Genomic DNA, 16,666 nt, shown 5'->3' on the forward strand with positions numbered 1-16,666 from the left:
CTACCCTGTGCTCAGTGGCCAAGAGGAGCAGGCCAGGGCTGAGCCTGTGGCCAGTACACGGTGCCTCAAAGCAGGCCTGCTCTTGGCTGGGGAGATTGTTGGACCCCAGGTGCTCAGGGCACTGGGGGAGGGCCTGGCTGTCTGCCCTGCTGGGGGCATGTCTGTGGGGCTGGGTGGGGAATGGGCAGGGGAGCCAGATGGTCCTGAGCAGAGTTCCTTCTTCTGTGTGTGCTGTTTGGGGTGGTGTGTCTGTGTGTCTGTCTGGGTGGGCGAGGTCCGGGTCTGGAGGCCCTAGCCCTGTGCTCCCCCACCCCCACCTGGGGACTTCCTGGCAGAGAAGATTCAAGGATGAAACTGGCTTTTCAGGTTTGGCCCAGCCAGATGCTGGGTTCTCCCCACCCCTGTGGAGCCAGCCCCAGCCCCCTTAGCCCCCACCCAGAGGTTGGGAGGAAGCTGGGCCACCCAGCAGATGGTGGGGGCCCAAGGGGTCCCTGAGGCTGAGCCCCCTGCAACCAGGGGTTATTCTGGGTCCTTTTCCTTGAGAAAAGCAGGGGCTACTAGCAGGGGCTACTAGTGGGGCATAAGAGTTGAGTGGCCCTGGATGGAATGTGCCAGGCCCCAGGCTGCTTCCCAAACCCTCCAAGCAACCTCTGCCCATTGCACAGGGAGCTGACTGAGAGCACCAGAGCTGGAGCACTGCAGTGACAGCATCCCCCGTCCAGCGTTAGTGGGCCGGCCGGCAAACCACTGCCCTTGGGAGCTCGAATTCTAGGGGAGCCCTTGGTTCAGAGGGAGTCACCCAGGCCTCGCCTGCCTTCCTGGGCCCACCCTCAGGGCCTCTGGACTCAAGCTGCTGCTCAGGGCACCTCCTGTAGCTCCTCTCCCCAGATTTGAGGGGCTCCCCTTGCCCGCACCTCCCCAGCTCCAGTCCCTCCATGTCATCGGTGTCTGTGACAGGATCGACTTTCAGCCCAAGGATCAGATTCCTTAGCTTCTGCCTGTTTTCTGGGTTAGGTGTGTTTGAGGGTGACTCCTTCCTCCCTGAACTGAGATGCTCTGGGTGGAGGTGGGGTGGAGTGGTGGCCCAGAGGAGCCTGTTAGCCCTCCCCAGCCTGAGGAGCCCAGATGGTCTGCCCCTCCCCAGCTCCTGCAGACATGGCCCCAGGCTTTGAACCCCCTCTGGAGGCTTGGTGACCATAGGTGGTGACTGGCCTGAGCCTCAGTTTCCTGATCTGTAAGATGGACACAGAGGACCCCTGCAGGGGTTGTGACAGGTCAGTGGGGCTAGCCAGAGTCAGGTTTGAGGCAGGTGTGCCAGGCTTCTGCTGACTGAAGCCATTTCTGCTCCGATAATCAACTTCAGGGGCTTGGTGTCCCCTCCCACGGCCTTACAGATACTATCCAGCAGCTGATGTGTCCTGAGAAGGGTTGCTAAGCCAGAGGGTATGTGGGCACCGGGAGCTCGTGTGGGGGTGGGGGGTTGGTCAGGGGCACTTGTGGGGCCTCTAACTGGCGACTAGGCTGCTCATCTGCCTTCTGTCCAGGCCTGTTGATGGGATGTGGGTCTTTCCACTGTGCAGCTTGAGACAGGCTTGCACCTAACTCCCAAGGTCCAGCTAGATCCCAGACTGCCCCAGCCAGAAGCTGCTATAGCTGAGCCCCTGCCCTACCCCACTGCTGGCTGTGTGGCACAGACGGGTCCTCTGACCTTTCTGAGCCTGGGGCACCCCGACCCCGGGGTGCGTCCACCCTGCCAGACCCAGCCGGGTCACAGGCTTTAATTCTGGTGGCCAGTGACCCTCTGGGTCATAGTCTGCCGAGCCTTTGGGCAGCGCCCAGTCCACAGGGCCAGTGCCCCCTTTCCTGCACCACCCTCCCAGGGCAGTTACCTTCAGGGCCTCCTGCGCAGAGAGCCTTCTGTGGTTCTGTTGTTGGATCCCTGCATTCCTATCATCTGGGGTGACAGCTGGTGATGGGCGCCTTGGGTGGGCAGGGATCCGATGTGTCCTCCTGGGGACAGCACGGGGCACCCAGCAAGCCATTGGCCAGGTGTCAGGTCTGCCCTGCTCCCTTCTGAACCTCATATCTTCCACAGAAAAGTGGAGGGGTCTCTGGGAGGGGTGAGGGCCTGGCCAGGATCATTCCCGACAAGATGCCGGTTACTGATGATGAGGTCAAGAGGCACAGAGCAGCCAGCTCACTTTCGCTTTGCCACATAGTAGCACGTAGTGGAGGACTGAATTCTAGGCTGCCAGACAGCTGGTGATTCCCCCCTCCCAAGGGAGACCTGGGGCTGGGCATCAGACTAGGGGTCAGATAGGACACTGAGGGTCAGAGGTCAGGGTTCACGTGGGGAGGTCAGAAGAGCTGGCGCATCCTGGGACCACGCTCAGGTGAGCTGGGCACACGTCTGGGCAGGTGTCCTGGGGTGGGCCCAATTGCTCCAACTGACATGGGTGGCCGGTGGTCCCCTGGGCAGGGTAGGCCCCAGGCTTGCTGGGTCTGGTCCTGGGGCCGGGCCGCTTGCTTGACCTCCAGCTGCCCTTGGTCCGTGTTGTCCCTCACGTGTGCGGGGCAGGCCTAAGTGCAGAAATAGAGGGTCCAGCTTAACCCTGGCCACAGCCTGTCCAGGCCTGGGTGGGCCAGAACTTCTCCCTGGTCTCCTCCTGCCTCTTGGCCACACCTTCCCAAACTGGGCCTCCCCAAAGGGTGTGGCCTGGGTCCTCCCACGCCTTGTGCTCTGGTTGAACGCGCTCCCGGGCCCTCCTTGGGGAGCTCCCCACAGCCGGCTGCTCGTTTGTTTGTTTCTTTTTAGTTGAAGCATAGATGACTTACAATATTATATTTGTTTTAGGTCCAGCCTGTTTTTTTTTGATTCAGCTGCTGCTTCTTGAGCACCTACTGTGTGCCCAGCACTGCTGTGGCCCCTGATTTTCAGAGGGGAAAATTCAGGCTCTCTCAGGGTTGCAGGTGGTAGAGAGGAGCTGGGTCAGTGCACAGTGTCTCAGGCCAGGCTCCCCGACACCAGCCTGCCTGCACTGGCTCCTGCTTCTGGACCCCCCTGGACCCCTGCCCAGGGTCCCCCGTCATCCCCAGAGCAGGCATGGCTGCTTCTCAGGGCTGCCCCACAGCCCTCCACCCTGCTGGCTGCAGTGGCTCCCCCTCCCCCTCGCTCCCGCTTAAAGCAGCCCTGGTGGTCCCAGTACCCTGCGGGCCCTCCCTCTGCATCCCCTCCAGCCTCACCCCACACTCCTGAGCTGCTCAGAGCTCCGTCCTCACAGTTAGCTTTTGCTTCGTCAGCCTCCCCACTGCGCTTCTAGTTGCCTGTTTGGGTGTCTCCTGGTGGGTCTGGGCCCCAGGTGGGCAGCCACGAATGTCACCAGAGTGACTCAGACGGCAGGCAGGCCCTCCCTGGGCTGTGGTCTCTCCCTGCACTGAGGGGCAGCAGAGCAGAGATGCTGTTGGGATTCCCCCTCAGGGACCGTCTAGGAACAAGAGCCCACTGTGCGCCTGGGGGAGGCCCAGACACTGAGCCACTGTCTCCTCTGGGCGAGCACTGTGCCCCTTCCCCGACCCAGACTCTTTGTCCGGTCTGGACCCGACCCTCTCCCACACCCTCAGGGTCCACTGTGGAGCCACCCCCGACCCTGCTTGTGAATCCCACCCACTTGATGCCCAGATTGCCGCAGGGGCGCTGGGGGATTGGGCACACAGGGGTGGGTCAGGCTGGGAACCCATAGCACTGAGGGCAGGGAGCTGTGTGGGTTATGGGGCACCCTCCAGCCTCTGCCCAGACACAGGAGGGATCTGGTGGGGTGAGGGCCACCGGGAGGTCTGTGTGTCCAGGCAGGGAGCTGGTGCCTCTCTCGTGAGGTGAGCGGCTCCTGTGTCTGGTGGGCCCAGGCCAGCGGGGGTCAGGGGGGGGTGTCTGGCTCCTGTGTGTGCTCACCACCCCCTTCCCACCTCCTTGCTTGTGCTGTTTCTGTTCCCACCTGGTCATGTGGTAGCTCCTCCTCCCAGACCCAAGTGAAGGGGCATCTTTGGGAATTTGCCATCACCCCACTTCATGGGGACTGGCCCCTGCTAGCTCGTGCTCTGAAATGACCAGTGATCATTCCGCAGTGGCTCTGGAGCAGGCCTGTCCTAGGCACTGTGGACCCGGCATGACAGGACCAGACCGCACACACGTGGGTGTGCTCATGACCGTGCCAAGGGAATCCAGGGCCTGTCAGGGAGGGGCCGCCTGACTGAGGCGGGGTGTCCTTGAACACACGGGCAGAATGCGTGTACTGGGAGAGCCAGGTGTGAGGAGAGGCTGTGGGAGCACAGTGGGAGCCAGGGAGGGTCGCAGGTGTGTGTGTGGTGCTGAGTCGGTCAGCTGGCAATGGTTCCTGGCACTCCTGAGTGGAGAACCAGCTTCTGTCACCTAGAGGTGCTGGGCGTGCGTGGGGAGGCTCCGGTAGGGGCTCATCCCTGGCACCCAGCCTGCCGGGGACCAGCAGTGATCCCAGGTCCACACTTGGCCTCTCTAGACCTCACAATAGCTTTACCAGGAGCATATGAAACTCTGTGAGGCATGGGGTGGTCGGGTGGCAGGGACAGACTTAAGGTACCATAGCCTCCCCCATCTGAAATGCTAAGGGGGTCCCCATCCTGTCTGGCCCCTTCCCGACAAGGCCCCGTGGGCACAGCACCATCTGAGGGGTCCGATCGCCCGGATCTCCACCTGGCAGGCCTGGCCCGCCGTGGCTCAGAGGGTGCACCAAGGGTGCTGTCCCAGCCCTGCAAGTTCTGGACGCGCCTCTCAGCACCTTCTGCCTTCTCGATAAGCCTGACACTGTCTGAGGTTCCACCAAGCACTAAGCTTGATACCTGGAGCTGTCGTGCCCAGTCATTACCTTACCAGCAGGGAGAGCTTACAATCACTTTGGTCTGTGAAGGGAGGGCTGGCGGATGACAAGGAAGATGCCGCCCTCCCAGGATACTGACCTGTGGCCTGGTCAGCCACAGTGGGCTGGGTTGTGATGCGAGTTGGATGCTGAGTGCTGGTCTCCTGGTTCAGGTCCCAGAGGGACCCAGTTCTCAGTCAGGATGCCCTCATGTCAGACGCTGCCTCCATCCCCTTCCAGGAACCCTCCATCTGACCGCAGCTTGTGGGGCTCAATGTAGGCGGGGCCAGGAAGGGATTCCCAGGGATGTGGGAACAAATGCTGCCCTCAGCCCTTTTCCTGAGACCAGAGCAGGTGAGGGCAGGGGAGAGAGGCTTGGCCCTGGGAGCTATGTTGTGATGGAAAGACTCCTGGGTGCATAGTCAGCTCGGGGGAAAAGGTCAGAACGTGAGGGATGGGCCAAGAGTCAGAAGGCATCCCTGAAGGACTGCCTCCTCCCAGGCCTGTTCCTGGTAGGGGTAGGGCCAGTGGGAACCGTGATTAGTGTTCAGGCTCAGCCCCATTTGGTACAGGGCCAGTAGGCGCTGCCAGCTGCATCCTGGCCTGGTATCCAGTCAATATAGGACCTGTGTGCTGGGTCCCGGGCTGGTCCCTGATTGTCATAGGGCCAATAGAAGCTGTGAGTGTTGTCCTGGGCCTATCCCTGGGTGGCAGAGGGCCGCCAGGAGCTGGGAGCAGCATCCTGGGCTCTCCGTGTTTTGTGAGCAGCACAGCAGTGTCCTGTGCCATCCCGCCTCTGTGTCGCAGGGCCGGGGTGGGGGCGGGATGAGCAACATCCCTGGCTGTTCCCAGGTCCATAGAGAGCTGGGGGGCGGGGTGGCTCTGAGAAGGGTTTTGGACCCCTGGACCTTCCCTGATCTGTAAAGGGCCAGTAGCAACTGTGTCCTTAGTTATGCCGCCTGAATATGTGGCCTTGGGCAAGACAAGCCTCTCTTTCTAGGCCTCAGTTTCCCTATTTGTAAAGTATTTTCTCTGTATCTCTCCAGGCAGCTGAGAGGGAGGCTCCAAAGTGGAAGCTGTTTCTAGCGGCCTCAGTGGGTGGGTCACAGACCCCGCAGGTCAGAATCTTCAGGGTCTGAAGCTCTTTGAGAGGCTGAGAAATTTTGGAGTCTCCACCACGCCCCTGCTATCCTTGCCCCCGTTGTGCTAGGAACCCTTCTAGTCTTGGATATCCTGTTTCTAGGCCCTGTGATCCTTCTCTGGGGCCGGGGAAGCAGATGCGCCCTGAAACTGCCATTTCATAAAGGGAGAATTAAGTGCCAAGGAGCTGCATCACGGTCACATGGCCAGGCTGGGGTGGCCCAATTCAAGCCCTGGCCTCTCTGCTGTGGGTCCTGGGCCCTTCCCCTGTGCCCAGGTAATGTGGGACAGGGGTCTCAGATGCTTAAGGTGGCACAGAGCAAGGCGTCTCCAAGCACTGTGGGGCTTTGCTGCTGTTTCTGGGCCTGTGGCGCCCCCTGGTGGTCACAGCGGCCTTTTCACCCGGTGGTTTCCAGGAGGTCCCTTGGCTGTAGGAGCCCTTGGCCCCTGGGAAGCCAGGTGGTCCCTCCTCTGAGAGATGGAGGGACCACGCACCCTGTCGTGGGCATAGTGAGCCCTCTGTCTCTGGAGCAGCTGTCATGGTGGTTAAGAAACTGAGGTCTGTGTCCAATAGACTTGAGATTTGCCCCGTGTACAGACCCGGCCAGCCCCTCAGCTTGCCTCTGCCCTCGTGCTTATTCATACCTCTGCACTGGCCATTCCCTGTGTGGGGAACACCCTGCCACCTAACCTTGCTCACTAGATCAACTCGAAAGCCTTTGCTCAGACGTCACCGCACAGAGAGGCGTCGCTCCTCTGACAACTGTAATGTGCTGGTTTTTGCTTTATTTTTTAATTAACTTTTAAAAAAATTTTATTTATTTTTGGCTGCGTTGGGTCTTCATTGCTGCACGCAGGCTGTCTCTGGTTTCAGCGAACGGGGGCTACTCTTCGTTGTGCGCGGGCCTCTCATAGCGGTGGCTTCTCTCATTGCGGAGCATGGGCTTTAGGTGTGCAGGCTTCCGTAGTTGTGGCACGCAGGCTCAGTAGTTGTGGCTCACGGGCTTAGTTGCTCCGTGGCATGTGGGATCTTCCTGGACCAGGGATCGAGCCCATGTCCCCTGCATTGGCAGGCGGATTCTTAACCACTGCGCCACCAGGGAAGTCCTAATGTGCTGTTTTATCCCTGTCACACGTTGCAGCCTTTAGCACAGTGTATCTACGTGTAAGCTTATTGTTTGTCTGGACTCTAAGCTTGAGGAGTGCAGGGATTTTGTCTGTCTCGGTTTCCCTGCTTCTCTACCAACATGTCCCAAGCACCTAGGAGTCGCTCATAGTAGGTCCTCAGCTATTCATCACATGAATGCATGTCGTTTGAGGACCTAGTGTGTGCCTAGCCGTGTCTTTCGGGACGACAGAGGCAGGAACCAAGCACGTGGGTGCTGAGCCCGTGCTGGGACTCTGGCAGCGGAGCTGTGCCCACGCCTGTTGGGCTATCCCTGCTTCTCCCTCCTCCTCGGTCTGGGCCCCATGGACCCTCAGAGATCTGCCAGTGCTGTTTTTTGGCTGCGCCATGCAGCTTGCATCATCTTAGTTCCCCGACCAGGGATTGAACCCCGGCCCCCGGCAGTGAAAGTGTGGAGTTCTAACCACTGGGCTGCCAGGGAAGTGCCTGTCAGCGCTGTTATTGAATAACACACCACGCCCCCTAGGCCCCCCTAGCTCTGCCTGGAACCATGGGTGAGGCCCGCAGGGACAGCACCAGCAGCCTGCAGCGCAAGAAGCCGCCGTGGCTGAAGCTGGATATCCCAGCTGTGGTGCCCCCGGCAGCAGAGGAGTCCAGCTTCCTGCAGGTAGGCCCTGGCCAGTGGGGGCTGCAGGTGCAGCCCATCCAGCCGCCTCACTGGGTCCCCGTTGCCCAGCCCCTGAGACGCCAGGCGTTCCTGCGGAGTGTGAGCATGCCGGCCGAGCCCACCCGCGTCCCCTCACCCCACCAGGAGCCCCGGCGGCCGGGGCTGCAGCGCCAGATGTCCATCACACAGACCATCCGCAGGTACTTTGCTGTCCCGGCTGCTCCGCAGCGGGTTGGGGGCTGGGCCGGTGGGACAGAAGCAGGCGTACGGGGTCCCCTTCGGGCACTGGGGCTGGAAGTGGGGCAAGGGCTTTCTCCTCCATCCCGTCCCCTCATCACCCTGTCCTCCTCCTGCTCTGGGGATTGACTGCTGTCACCTACTGCCTTTCTCTGCTCCCCTCCAGAACTTGCTCTCTCCTCTCTCTCTTGCCCGCCCCCCTTCCCAATGCTCTGATCCCCCCTGAACAGCCGACAGGTGCGCTTTGGGCGTGTCCACACTCTGCCCCTGTTGGGTGCCCCAGCTGCCCGCAGGGCCCTCACACAGCGCTCGTCTCTCTCTCGGTCCCTGCTCAGGTACCTTGGGCAGGGCATGAGTGTGTTGGCGTCAGCTGGTGTGTGCATGGCTTGTGACCTCTCGGGAGCTGCCAGCGTGGTTGGTGTTCCCCGGGGGCTCCTGATGGCAGGTGCTGGCAGTGTTTTTGCTTGCATGTCCAAGGACTGTGGGCAGCCTGCCTGGGTGTGTGGCACCCCTGCCTGACTTCTGTGGTGTCCAAGGTCAAGCTGCTGCCCAGGGCCACGCTTTCTCTGGCTGAGCTAGGGCTGAACTCTGACCTGTCTCCAGACTCAGTGTCTCCCCACAAATGCCCGTCTCAGGGATGGAGTGAGGGCCTGTGTGAAATACTCACCTATTTCACCAAGGCCTGCCATCTCTGGTGCTGGTGGCAGTTTGGAGCTGGCTAATTGTTTAGAGGGTGGCCAGGGCCGAAACCCACTTATCCTCTTAATCAGACCCAGCCCACCTAGACCCCAGACCCTGGAGTGTCTGGAGGCCTGGGGTGGGCATGCTGCCCAGGTGGAGTGCCTCTGAGGCCTCTGCTGGGGAGAGGGGACAGCTGGCCTCCCCCTTGCTGAGTCTCTCCCCTGGCAGGGGCACTGCTGACTGGTTTGGAGTGAGCAAGGACAGTGACAGCACCCAGAAGTGGCAGCGCAAGAGCATCCGTCACTGCAGCCAGCGCTACGGGAAGCTGAAGCCCCAGGTCATCCGGGAGCTAGACCTGCCCAGCCAGGACAACGTGTCGCTGACCAGCACTGAGACACCCCCTCCTCTGTACGTGGGGCCATGCCAGCTGGGCATGCAGAAGGTATGCCCTCCCGCTGCTGCCTCCCACAGTTCCCTCACTCTGCTGCCCTGAGCTGGGGCTGGGGACACAGCCAGTCTAAGCACAGAGGTTGCTTGGAGCTCACGGTCTGGGCAGGTGGTCGGATGGTCCCATAAAGGCACCTAAGATACTCTCTGGGAAGGGCGTCTTGGGGGAGAGGGCAGGGTCCTGGGATCGTACCACAGGCCAGCCTCTGGGTGGGAGAGCATCCCAGGATGAACAGCAGTGTAAAGGAAATACAGGCGGAGAACGGGACCCCTCTGGTGCAGTGGGGTGGGGTGGTACCCACTCAGCCGTCCAGGGAGCCTCTGGGGAGCGGGATGAGCAGCAGCTGTGTTCTCCATGGCGGGGTCGGGTGGGGGAGGAGCCCCCTTGGCTATGACCCAGCCCCCGACTCCTGCATCTCCTCCCCTCCTCCAGATCATAGACCCCCTGGCCCGGGGCCGGGCCTTCCGCTTGGCGGATGATGCCGCCGATGGCCTGAGTGCCCCGCACACGCCGGTCACGCCGGGTGCCGCCTCCCTCTGCTCCTTCTCCAGCTCCCGTTCGGGTTTCAACCGGCTCCCGCGGCGGCGCAAGCGCGAGTCGGTGGCCAAGATGAGCTTCCGGGCAGCCGCTGCGCTGGTGAAGGTGGGTGCAGGGGCCGGGGTGGGGGCAGGGGCTGAGCCAGTACCACGCTGCGTCCTCACCCCCTCGCTGGCAGGGCCGCTCGGTTAGGGATGGCACACTGCGCCGGGTCCAGCGTCGAAGCTTCACTCCTGCCAGCTTCCTGGAGGAGGACACGGCTGACTTCCCCGACGAGCTGGACACATCCTTCTTTGCCCGGGTAAGAGCCTGGCACCATCACCCATGACCCCTGTGCCTATGCTTCCCACACTGACCATGCGTGTTTGCTCAGGAAGGTGTCCTCCACGAGGAGCTGTCCACGTACCCAGATGAGGTGTTCGAGTCCCCATCGGAGGCAGCGCTTAAGGACTGGGAGAGAGCCCCAGAGCAGGCGGACCTCACCGGTGGGGCCCTGGACCGCAGCGAGCTGGAGCGCAGCCACCTGATGTTGTGAGTGCCTCCTGGCAGGCTCCGAGGGGGCCGGGGGGCAGGTCCTGCGGCTCTCAGGAGCAGCTGGCCCCAAAGGCACGACCCTAGAGGGCCCCGGGAGGGGGTCATCTTGTGGACTTGGAGCCCAGCTTGGCAACTGTGTTGGGGGGACCCAGGGGTGGGCACCAGTCGAGTCTGGGCTGCCCACACCTGGAAGAGGATCTCAGTCCCAGAGCCCACAGGCTGGAGAGAATCTTGGGGGAAGGAGGAGGTGACGTAATTAACACTCGCAGATTAGCCACGGACCCTCATGTAGGTCCGAACCCACCTCCCTGCCATGCCAGGAGCGGCTGGGGATCACGCTTTTACTGGTGAGGTGTGGGCTGACATCAGCCTGTCACACAGTGTTTTCACCGCTAGTTGGGAGGAAGACAGGCACGGAGTGTCGCCCCTGTCCCGCCGGGGAAGGACTGCGGCAGGTGGGAGGTCTGGGGCTGGGAGTGACGGCACCCCTTCCCCCAGGCCCCTGGAACGTGGCTGGCGCAAGCAGAAGGAGGGCGGTGCAGCGGCCCCGCAGCCCAAGGTGCGGCTGCGGCAGGAGGTGGTGAGCGCCGCGGCTCAGCGGCGGGGCCAGCGCATCGCGATGCCGGTGCGCAAGTTCTTTGCCAGGGAGAAGCGGCCGTATGGGCTGGGCATGGTGGGCCGGCTAACCAACCGCACTTACCGCAAGCGAATCGACAGCTATGTCAAACGCCAGATTGAGGACATGGACGACCACAGGTAGGCGTGGAGGGGATGCGGCTTCGGGAAGGCAAGGCTCCAGGTGGGCGTGGGGACTCCGGGTTGGGGATGCCGCCTCTGCTGACGCTTTGCCCCGCAGGCCCTTCTTCACCTACTGGCTCACCTTCGTGCACTCGCTCGTCACCATTCTAGCCGTGTGCATCTATGGCGTGGCGCCCGTAGGCTTCTCACAGCACGAGACTGTAGACTCGGTGAGCCTTGGCGCCCTCCCTGGCGAGCCCTGGGCTCTGGGCTCCCTCCCACCCATTCTGGGAGGAGAGGGCTCAGCTGAGCTCTGTCTGATCTTTCTCCCCAACCTCCCAGGTGCTGCGCAACCGAGGGGTCTATGAGAATGTCAAGTACGTTCAGCAGGAGAACTTCTGGATCGGGCCCAGCTCGGTGAGGGTGGGGCCTGGCAGGGGCGGGGCCCCTGGGCTGGCCGAGGGCCCGGCCGCAGCTGCACATCCTCTTCCCTGCAGGAGGCTCTCATTCACCTGGGTGCCAAGTTCTCGCCCTGCATGCGCCAGGATCCGCAGGTGCATAGTTTCATCCACGCTGCACGCGAGCGTGAGAAGCACTCGGCCTGCTGCGTGCGCAACGACCGGTCTGGCTGCGTGCAGACCTCGGAAGAGGAGTGCTCGGTGAGTGCCTGCCCGCAGCTCAGCTCGCACCCTCATCTGCACCTTGTGTTTGTGGTTACCTTGGGACTTCAGATAGAGCCAGCTGGTTATCCTAAACCCCTAGTTCTCAGCACATTATGCCATCCGTCTGTGCCAGGCCCCTTGCATCACATTCTTTCCTTTTTATCCCGCACCTCCTCCATCTCATGCTGCTCACCCTGTAGACCCTGTGTCCTTAATTTTTTTTTTTTTTTTTTTATGACTGCGCTGCAAGGCTTGTGGGATCCTAGTTCCCCGACCAGGGATCGAACCCAGGCCCGGCATTGAAAGCGCCAAGTCCTAACCACTGGACCGCCAGGGAATTATGCATGTGTCCTTAATTTGGGTGTGCTCTTCCCACACGTGTCCATCTTGTTTTTGTGCACGTGTCTTAAGTTTCTATAAATGGTATTGCCTTTTCCCACTAAATTAAAAAAAATTTTTTTTTTGAATACTTATTTGGCTGCATCGGGTCTTATTTGCGGCAGGCGGGATCTTTGTTGTGGCCAGTGGGCTTCTCTACTTGTGGCACGTGGGTTTTTTCTCTTCTCCAGTTGTGGTGCCGCGGGCTCCAGAGTGCGTGGGCTCTGTAGTTTGTGGCACGCGGGCTCTCTCATTGAGGAGCACGAGCTCAGTAGTCGTGGCGCGAGGGCTCAGTTGCCCCGCGGCACGTGGGATCCCAGTTCCCCGACCAGGGATCGAACCTGTGTCCCCTGCATTGGAAGGCAGATTCATTACCACTGGACCACAAGGGAAGTCCCTGAATTTTAAAAACTTTATCCACGTTTTTATCATCTTATTTGGAGGTGCCGTAGTTTGTACCAGTTCTCTGATTTTGGACACTGGTGGTTTCTATTTTTAAGCTAATAGGAACTATGCTGTTGAATTCCTTATAACCATCTCCCAACATGCGAGCAATTTCCAGAGTGTAAGTTGAGAGCGGTGGGGGTGTAGGGGAGCTCAGAATCAGTGCTTCTGATTCCTGCCATCTGGGAACTGTACCAGGACGTGGGCTCTGACCAGGGCTGAGCCCGTGTCCTCCCACAGTCCACGCTGGCAGTGTGGGTGAAGTGGCCCTTCCATCCCAGCGCCCCAGACCTTGCTGGCCACAAGAGGCAGTTTGGCTCTGTCTGCCACCAGGACCCCAGGTCAGTCCTGCTGGCCCCTCCCTTACCTTCCTTTGTCCACGTCTCCCTTGGGAGTGCGGGTGGAGAGAGGTATAATAGCTCTCCTTGTTGTCCAGTGGGGCAGGAGGGGGCTAAGCCCAGGGCACAAAGCAAGGACTGACCACATCCTGGGCTCGTGCAGGGTGTGTGATGAGCCTTCCTCCGAGGACCCCCATGAGTGGCCAGATGACATCACCAAGTGGCCGGTGAGCCGGAGTGGAGGGGTTGTTTGGGAGTCACCCTTATCGTGTGGGAGAAGAATCCACACCTCATTCATCAGTGATGCCGCAGAGGTCCCCACTGGGGGACCACCCTGTGCTTCCAGATGCTTTGCCCTGGCTGTTAGCCAGCCTGTCCATCCACCACAGCCTACCTCTCTGAGCAGAACCACGTGGAGCCTTGGGAGGTCAAATGACATCATTCCAATTTGACAGATGGTCAAACTGAGGCTTAGGGTGTAGTACCTGCTTGAAGTCAAGGGAAGCCTATTTCCCACCCTAGGAGCCTGTCCATCTTTGCCCCAACCAAGCATAGCGTGGGGCCCAAGGTTAGGGGAGACCCTGACCCAACTCACCCCCGTTTGTGACACAGATCTGCACCAAAAACAGCGCTGGGAACCACACCAACCACCCGCACATGGACTGTGTCATCACGGGCCGGCCCTGCTGCATTGGCACCAAGGGCAGGTAGGGCTGCCTGTGTGGGCATGTGCAGCTGGTCCTGGGCACAAAGTGTTGCCCTGGGGCTGTGCCCTCCTTCCCTCCCCAGTCCCAAAATAACTCAAGATACCAAGGGGCATGGGGTGAGGAAGGCGCTAGGCCTATCCAGGGCCAACAAAGGTGGGCAAGTGGGGCCAAAACCTGGGCCTGGAAGCCCCCCCAACCCTGGCCTGACCTTCCAGGTGTGAAATCACCTCCCGGGAGTACTGTGACTTCATGAGGGGCTACTTCCATGAGGAGGCCACACTCTGCTCTCAGGTAGGCCTCTGGGGTGAGGGTCCCTCCCCGTCCCCGCAGCCATGGCGGGTGCTGACCGGCCACTCTGCACAGGTGCACTGCATGGACGACGTGTGTGGGCTCTTGCCCTTCCTCAACCCCGAGGTGCCCGACCAGTTCTACCGCCTGTGGCTGTCCCTATTCTTGCACGCTGGGCAAGTGACACCATGTGGGCTGAGTGGGGCTGGGTGGAGTGGGTGGTCCCAGGGACCAGGAGTAGCTGGTGAGCCTTCCTCGCTGAATGCCCCACCCCCCACCCCACCACAGGATCCTGCACTGCCTGGTGTCTGTCTGCTTCCAGATGACTGTCCTGCGGGACCTGGAGAAGCTGGCAGGCTGGCACCGCATAGCCATCATCTACCTGCTGAGTGGCGTCACTGGTAACCTGGCGAGTGCCATTTTCCTGCCATACCGGGCAGAGGTAAGGCTGCCCCCAGGGTGGGGTCCTCCTACGTGCACCTGCTGCCCAGCATGAACTGGTTCCACCAGAGTCGAGTTCCTACAGTGCCCCGCCTGGGAGCAGCTCCACTTGGCTCCCGTCCCGATACACTGTGGGCGGAGGGAGGCGGGACGGGGCGACCTGCTCAGGCCCACCAGCTCACAGGCGCCCACACGCCCCCAGGTGGGCCCCGCCGGCTCGCAGTTTGGCATCCTGGCCTGCCTCTTCGTGGAGCTCTTCCAGAGCTGGCAGGTCCTGGCGCGGCCCTGGCGTGCCTTCTTCAAGCTGCTGGCTGTGGTGCTCTTCCTCTTCACCTTTGGGCTGCTGCCCTGGATCGACAACTTCGCCCACATCTCGGGCTTTGTCAGTGGCCTCTTCCTGTCCTTTGCCTTCTTGCCCTACATCAGCTTTGGCAAGTTTGACCTGTACCGCAAGCGCTGCCAGATCATCATCTTTCAGGTGGTCTTCCTGGGCCTCCTGGCTGGCCTGGTGGTCCTCTTCTACTTCTACCCCGTGCGCTGTGAGTGGTGCGAGTTCCTCACCTGCATCCCCTTCACTGACAAGTTCTGTGAGAAGTACGAGCTGGACGCTCAGCTCCACTGAGCTGCTGGGGTGCTGGGGCCGTGCGCCCTGTGGGCCGGGGCCAGGCCTGAGGCTCGGGACTCCGCCTGCGAGCCCTGCTCCCCTTGCACGGACCCCCTTGTGCCGTGTTCACTGCTGTTGAACCCCTCGTACTTCCGGGCATTTATCACAGTAGTTCCCGAGATTACCTTCTAACTAGCCTCTCGACGACCACCTCATGTGGCCAATAAATGGACCGGGAGCGTTTTAGCTGCCACTAACTTGACCAGAGCTGCCTCCTCCTTTCTGGGTTCTGGCTGGAGGCTGTGGAGGGAGGTCCTTCAGTGCCCAGGCCTGCCACTCACAAGTGCCCAGAACAGGAAACTCAGTGTCACATACACCCCAGGGAAGTCCTCAGCCAAGTGCACACACCCTGTCCCCGTTCTATAGAAGGACTGGTAGGCGACAAAGGGACAAGGACCTATGAATGCACAGTCACACTTCCCCACCCACACTGAGAGGCACCCCACCCCAGCCCTCCCTGCCCAGCAGGCAGCTCCAATTCCAGCCCTGAGCCACCACCCTTTCCAGGAGCTGGTGAAGGCACTGCTGTAGGTGAGCCCTTAGGCTGAAGCCGGAGGCCCTGTCCATGGCTGGGCTCAGACACAGGCCTTTGTTTCCCCACAAGCAGAAACAGAGCCAGCCGCTCAGCTTTCACCTTCTCGCTGCAGAGATTACAGGGACAGGTGTGTATGGCTTGGGGAATGGGGTGGCCAAGGGCTCAGGTGCAGCATTCAGACCATGTGACGTGCCTGCACGTTCTCTGCCCTCACCTCCTCACTGTGAGGGGCAGCGCCAGTCCCGCCTGCCCCCGTACAGTGGCTTGGCTTTCCTAACTCAGAAGCAAATAGGTTTATTCTGTATACAGGGCCAGGCCCACAGCCCTGTGGGATCCGCCATGGGATCGGGGTTCACGTTGAGAGTCCAGGTGGGTCCAGCTGGGGTGAGGCTATCTCAACACTCTTCTGGGAAAAGGGCACAGTGGCGAAGGCTTCCTCCTCTCGGGGAAAAGCTCGGCCACCAGCACAGAGGGTTTTCCATGTCTGGAGATTCACTTTTGTCTCAGCTTTTTGATGAAGGACACCTCATCCCGATTCCGGATACCATAACTGAAAGAGAAGTAAAAGCACAGAGTGTCCGATCTACAGAAGGGCACATTTGTGACTCCTCACCTGAGGCTTGTGAGGGATAACAGATACCAGGTGGGAAGAGCATGGTGTCCAGGAAGGTGAGGAGGTGGCAAGGGCCATGCACACAATCTTAATTCTCTCCTCCTGGTTCTGTGCAGCCCTGAACCACTGCTGGTGAGGAGCCACAGGGCCCCTTCCATTGCTCCTCTGTCTCCCGTCCTCCTGGCAGGGAGGCCTCCAGGGAGCTCCTTGCAGGAGGGCCTCAGTCCAAACAGGGACTCTCCTGGTCTCACACATTCCCCAGGAACTGACTTAAGATCCCTCCTTCCCTTACGAGCCTCTGGAGAGGAACCCAGCCGAATGGCGGCATGGGGTATCAGAGGGCCACAGACCAGATACTTCCTTGCAGCTCAAGGCGTAGCCTGAACTTACTCTCGGAGCTTCCTCTGGTCCTCTGCGAGCTTCTCTCCTGCAGAGGTCAGGTGGTACGTCCTCCACACATAGGACCTGCAAGATGGGAATTCAGTCAACCACGAGCAGGGTGAGCAGGGCAGCTGCGATGCAGCTGTGCATGAGGAGGGCTCAAGGCGCTCAGCTCTGCGGGGCCTGAGGCCGCCAGCCTCCTCCTTGGGCTCTTTCCC

The 16,666-nt window shown here is 60.7% G+C and overlaps 3 protein-coding genes across 4 annotated transcripts in view; 2 read left to right on the top strand and 1 right to left on the bottom strand.

Moving 5' to 3' along the window:
- The first annotated feature begins 7,687 nt into the window (after nt 1–7,687).
- Nucleotides 7,688–15,117, top strand: RHBDF1 (rhomboid 5 homolog 1). Of its 2 annotated transcripts, XM_007453648.1 has the most exons (17): nt 7,688–7,822; nt 7,892–8,022; nt 8,969–9,182; nt 9,621–9,830; nt 9,904–10,026; nt 10,099–10,256; nt 10,758–11,015; nt 11,116–11,227; nt 11,340–11,414; nt 11,495–11,656; nt 12,722–12,822; nt 12,983–13,046; nt 13,432–13,526; nt 13,742–13,817; nt 13,890–13,990; nt 14,103–14,256; nt 14,458–15,117. In XM_007453648.1, exons 1-17 carry the CDS (start codon nt 7,706–7,708, stop codon nt 14,875–14,877), a joined length of 2,571 nt encoding a protein of 856 aa, XP_007453710.1. In that variant the 5' UTR covers nt 7,688–7,705; the 3' UTR covers nt 14,878–15,117. The 2 variants fall into 2 exon arrangements, with proteins under 2 accessions (XP_007453710.1, XP_007453709.1); XM_007453647.1 differs by having other exon boundaries at nt 7,706–8,022; nt 14,458–14,877.
- The window catches only part of POLR3K (RNA polymerase III subunit K), a 13,811-nt gene continuing 5,062 nt past the window's right edge, over nt 7,918–16,666 (top strand). Inside the window, exon 1 of the mRNA XM_007453644.1 lies at nt 7,918–7,921. The gene's annotated coding sequence lies outside the window, so the exon portion shown is untranslated. The remainder of the gene's footprint in view (nt 7,922–16,666) is intronic.
- SNRNP25 (small nuclear ribonucleoprotein U11/U12 subunit 25) overlaps nt 15,737–16,666 on the bottom strand; it is a 3,091-nt gene continuing 2,161 nt past the window's right edge. The window contains exons 4-5 of the mRNA XM_007453646.1: nt 16,458–16,532; nt 15,737–16,004 (exon numbers count right to left, since the gene is read on the bottom strand). Coding sequence (XP_007453708.1) covers nt 15,947–16,004; nt 16,458–16,532 — 133 coding nt within the window. The 3' untranslated portion in view covers nt 15,737–15,946. The remainder of the gene's footprint in view (nt 16,005–16,457; nt 16,533–16,666) is intronic.

Source organism: Lipotes vexillifer, unplaced genomic scaffold (assembly GCF_000442215.2).
Source record: "Lipotes vexillifer unplaced genomic scaffold, Lipotes_vexillifer_v1.1 scaffold914, whole genome shotgun sequence".
Taxonomy (NCBI): domain Eukaryota; kingdom Metazoa; phylum Chordata; class Mammalia; order Artiodactyla; family Lipotidae; genus Lipotes; species Lipotes vexillifer.

Coding starts and splice junctions, on each gene's coding strand:
- RHBDF1 (XM_007453647.1), top strand. CDS start 7,706: ATGGGTGAGGCCCGCAGGGACAGCACCAGCAGCCTGCAGCGCAAGAAG. Junction 8,023..8,968: donor ATCACACAGACCATCCGCAG/GTACTTTGCTGT, acceptor CTCCCCTGGCAG/GGGCACTGCTGACTGGTTTG. Junction 11,016..11,115: donor GAGGACATGGACGACCACAG/GTAGGCGTGGAG, acceptor TTTGCCCCGCAG/GCCCTTCTTCACCTACTGGC.